This window comes from Dermacentor silvarum, chromosome 2 (assembly GCF_013339745.2).
Source record: "Dermacentor silvarum isolate Dsil-2018 chromosome 2, BIME_Dsil_1.4, whole genome shotgun sequence".
Classification (NCBI taxonomy): Eukaryota; Metazoa; Arthropoda; class Arachnida; order Ixodida; family Ixodidae; genus Dermacentor; species Dermacentor silvarum.
The window spans coordinates 62481890-62485640 of NC_051155.1; the positions used below are offsets into that span (position 1 = coordinate 62481890).

Sequence of the window (3751 nt, forward strand, 5' to 3'; positions counted from 1 at the left end):
TCTAATATAGCACGACTTGGCGTAAGCCTTGGCTGAATTGGCAGAAAGGATGATGGCACGACGAGAAACGGGCAATTGTTTAGTCTACTACGCGTCGTCTTCTCTTGTGCCATTTGTTGCAAGATAAACCTTTACCAAATAGGCCAAGAAGCCTGACTTTGCACAAGCTAGTTTCCCATTTCTGAGAGCTGCCTGTGTAGTTGAATACACACAACCACTAAGCCCTCTAAAAATGTTTTGTGCAGCTACTCCTCGGTGCAATTGTACATGACACAAATACATAATACGCTCCACTCGCTGCTATAATGTTGCACTTGGAATTAGCCATTTGGTATGTGCATGCAAAGAAAGCGAATAATTTCTAAATGCATGTCATGTCTCTGAGGGTTTCTAGTTTTCATTGACCGAAATGTATTGCGTGAATTGTCTGGTAACAATAAATGGAGATGTGATAAGCAGAAGTCAGAATGGCAATGATTGAGTAGATAAGATTACTTATAGCCCTTGTATTCACTGAACTTGAAATATTCTACGAGTCTTTGCTATCATGTCAACTGTGGATGTGTAGGCCACAACAAGTGATGCAGACCTTGGTCGTAGCCCTGTTAGCAATTATGCCATATATTTTGTGAATAAAAACAATGTGTTTTCCAATTTGTTCAGAAGGCAATTTGTAACTTCACGTGAAATGCAAATTTCATGTCCTGAACCCTCTTCTTGTTACACAGCATTGCAGCAACACACACAGGCACATTTAGTTCACATTTTTTTAATAATCCGGATATTGAAATCCTGCATACTCCTCGGATGGGAAGGCGTCCCTCACAGCAGCAACGACACAGCTGGGCAGCACCTTCCTGTTGCCCCGTCCCAGCCAATGCCACACCCACCATGCCAATTGGCGGTATGCGGTGTATCTGTACCGCCTGAAAATAAATGAACGAGGTTAGGATAATTTTAAAGATAACGCTAATTAGTGACGGGGTATGCCTCCTGTAGCGTGAAGCCGGCGTCAAAAGTATAGGATCCGCGGCACATCCGAGGAAAGGCAGAATATTTTCATGACCCCTGCAGGAATTGGGGGGGGGGGTAATTCAACGTTGTCTGAGATACCGTGAACCGTAAATTTGTGAAGTCGACTGCACGTCTCTTAGAAGTTACGCGCGTGCGACGATTGATGGGCTCGAACACTAACACGGAAGGTTGGATGGACGTATTACGTCATGTTGCAACGTGAGATCACAAATAATTCCCGACCGAAAATTTAATATTGCGACCGTCGTGCTTTGAGTCGAGGCCGCGGTAAAAAGGTGTAACTAAATACCTGTGGATTTCCGAAGCCTCTACAAGCGCCGGACAGTCTTCCATGAGGCGTAATACGCCACTTCAAGGGCATGCACGTTCAGGCAATACTGAACAAAGGTGGGGTGGCTTGTGATGCATGCCTCGTTGCCCCGAAGTGCGTCCACACGGTCAAGTTCTGTGCAGCACACCGACTCGAGCTGAGTCTCCATTGCACTGCAGTGTCCACATTGGCACCTGTGATAATCGCGATGCAACATGAAATGTGTGCTCTGCTGGCTCCGCACACTGCAATTCGCAGATGTTGCTGAGCATCGTAGTTAATATTTACAAATTGTACCCTGAGGGTAACATAAATAAATAAAACTGTCTGCTGTTAGACCGGCATATAAAGCAATGAGCCGTCGCTCATTCGAAAACTATATTAAATGTAGGTACATCGAAGCATGCAATTACCATGCCTATAAACACAAGGGATGCATTGCATATATATATGCCGCAGCGCATTCATTGCTCTTAAGACGTTATGAAAATTGAGATTAATTATGACATGCGAAGAGTTAATATATATATATATATATATATATATACACGCTACTGTTAAATACCGTGCAGGCCACAACGTTCAACGCCGATTCGTTGTGTCTTACCATTGAACGTGGCCGATGCGAGGGTTTTGTTCAGGTTCGTCCTCCCCGTCGCCGGCCGCAATATCCGAGTCGCTGCTCTCTAGTGGGTCAAATTGAAAGTGATGGGCCACGTCTAATATGGCGGCGACTGCCACATGCAGGAAATCATCGCCACTGCACGACGAAAACGAGGACGACGACGAAGATGATGGCGAGGATAGCGAGAACATGGCAAATCACGTGCAGGCATAGCAGACGAACTAGCAAAACGAAGCTCGCACGCCGGCGCGCACGCTGGCTGTGCGTCAGAGCATACGTCATGGCTTTTTGCGATCACGTGCCCACTTTGTTTACAATCCCTCTTCTCCCGTCTCGTTGCTCTCTGAAACCGAAACTGGGACTAGTCGCTACAAAAAAGACTCCAAATAATTACCTGTCGCGCTCTGAAGTAAATGAGGTTTCGTACCATGATTACTGGGTCATTAACTATCTATTAAAGCCATAAAAACAATATGGAAATTTTTGGTGTCAGTACTCCTTTAATCAAAGCAAAATGCAATAACAATGTAGTAAGATTCCGGTGCGTGTCAGAAATATATGGTTGGCATCGAACTGGAATCCACCACCATGTCTGTCATTAACCCAGCATAGCTTTGAAAAGCTTAAGCACAATGAGGATGCACGATACTACGTAGTACATGGCACGAAAGTCTTTGCAATACGCATTGTTTTCGTGTGCTACACAAAATATTCCCCAAATTTTTATTTAATAATTTTTTTATTTATTTAAACATACTGCGAACCAACATTTTGGTGCAAGCAGGAGGGGCAAAAGAAACATCAAGGTAAATCGTAACAACAAGAACAAGAAAACATGAATTCGTTGCATTAAACACTCATCAAAACGCTAAAAAACAGCATATCTGTGCACAACAACAATACATCTGAACACTAAACACTGAAGAGATAATTTTCCTGTGATGTAGCAAAATTTTCAGCTGCAAAAATCTCCTGAGGCAGTGAGTTCTAGTCTTTAACTGTTCTGGGAAAATAACTGTGTTTGTAAGCGTTAGTACCGTACTTTCCGGCGTATAAGACGCGGTTTTTTTCTGATTTTTTCGTAGGTTCGTCTTATATAACAATGCGACTTGTATACAGTCAAAATCGGATTGGATGCGATAGGCCCGCCTCTTATTGAGCGGACGTCAAATGACGCTCCACCGCGCGTCGCCTTCTGCCATGCACAGCAGTTTTTTTTGCTTCTTTTCTATAGTCACACTGTTATTTGACATTTTTAATTCTTGTTACTTAGTTACCACGCACTAGCGCCCGCCCGTTCTAAACGGTGAAGCCGCATGAACATCAACATCAGCCACTTCATTGCACTCGTTGCCGTTGTTGCTGCGCACTTTTCGTGTGTCTTCACAGCCTCGCTAAACATGGCGCCGCGTGCGAAGCAAAGTCGGCGAAGTTACGACGCGAAATTCAAGCTGCGTGCAGTTGAACTTGCAGTGTTGTGTGAAAACCGAGCAGCAGGGAGGGAATTCCAAGTCAGTGAGAAAATGATCTGGGATTGGCGCAAAGCCTTCGATGTGCTCCGGACAATGAAATCAACGAAGAAAGCGAACCGCGGCATGAAGGCACGTTGGCCGGATCTCGAGTATGGTGGCTAGAGGGGGAGGTGGCGCGAGCGGCACTGCGGCGGCAGAGAGGGAGCGCTCCCTTGCTTCGTGAAACGGCCGCGGACACCCTGTGGCTACAGTGGCTAGAATAGGGAAGTGTGACGAAGGCTCCGCCGCTCGCGTGAGCGTTTGAGATGC

The 3751-nt window shown here is 45.4% G+C and overlaps 1 protein-coding gene across 1 annotated transcript; it reads right to left on the reverse strand.

The window, feature by feature from the left end:
- Positions 1 to 1099: 1099 nt before the first annotated feature.
- On the reverse strand, positions 1100 to 2412 carry LOC125943030 (uncharacterized). The gene is made up of 2 exons (XM_049661362.1): positions 1953 to 2412; positions 1100 to 1539 (listed from the first exon to the last, which is right to left on the reverse strand). Exons 1-2 carry the CDS (start codon positions 2159 to 2161, stop codon positions 1344 to 1346), a joined length of 405 nt encoding a protein of 134 aa, XP_049517319.1. The 5' UTR covers positions 2162 to 2412; the 3' UTR covers positions 1100 to 1343.
- Between the last annotated feature and the right edge of the window lie 1339 nt (positions 2413 to 3751).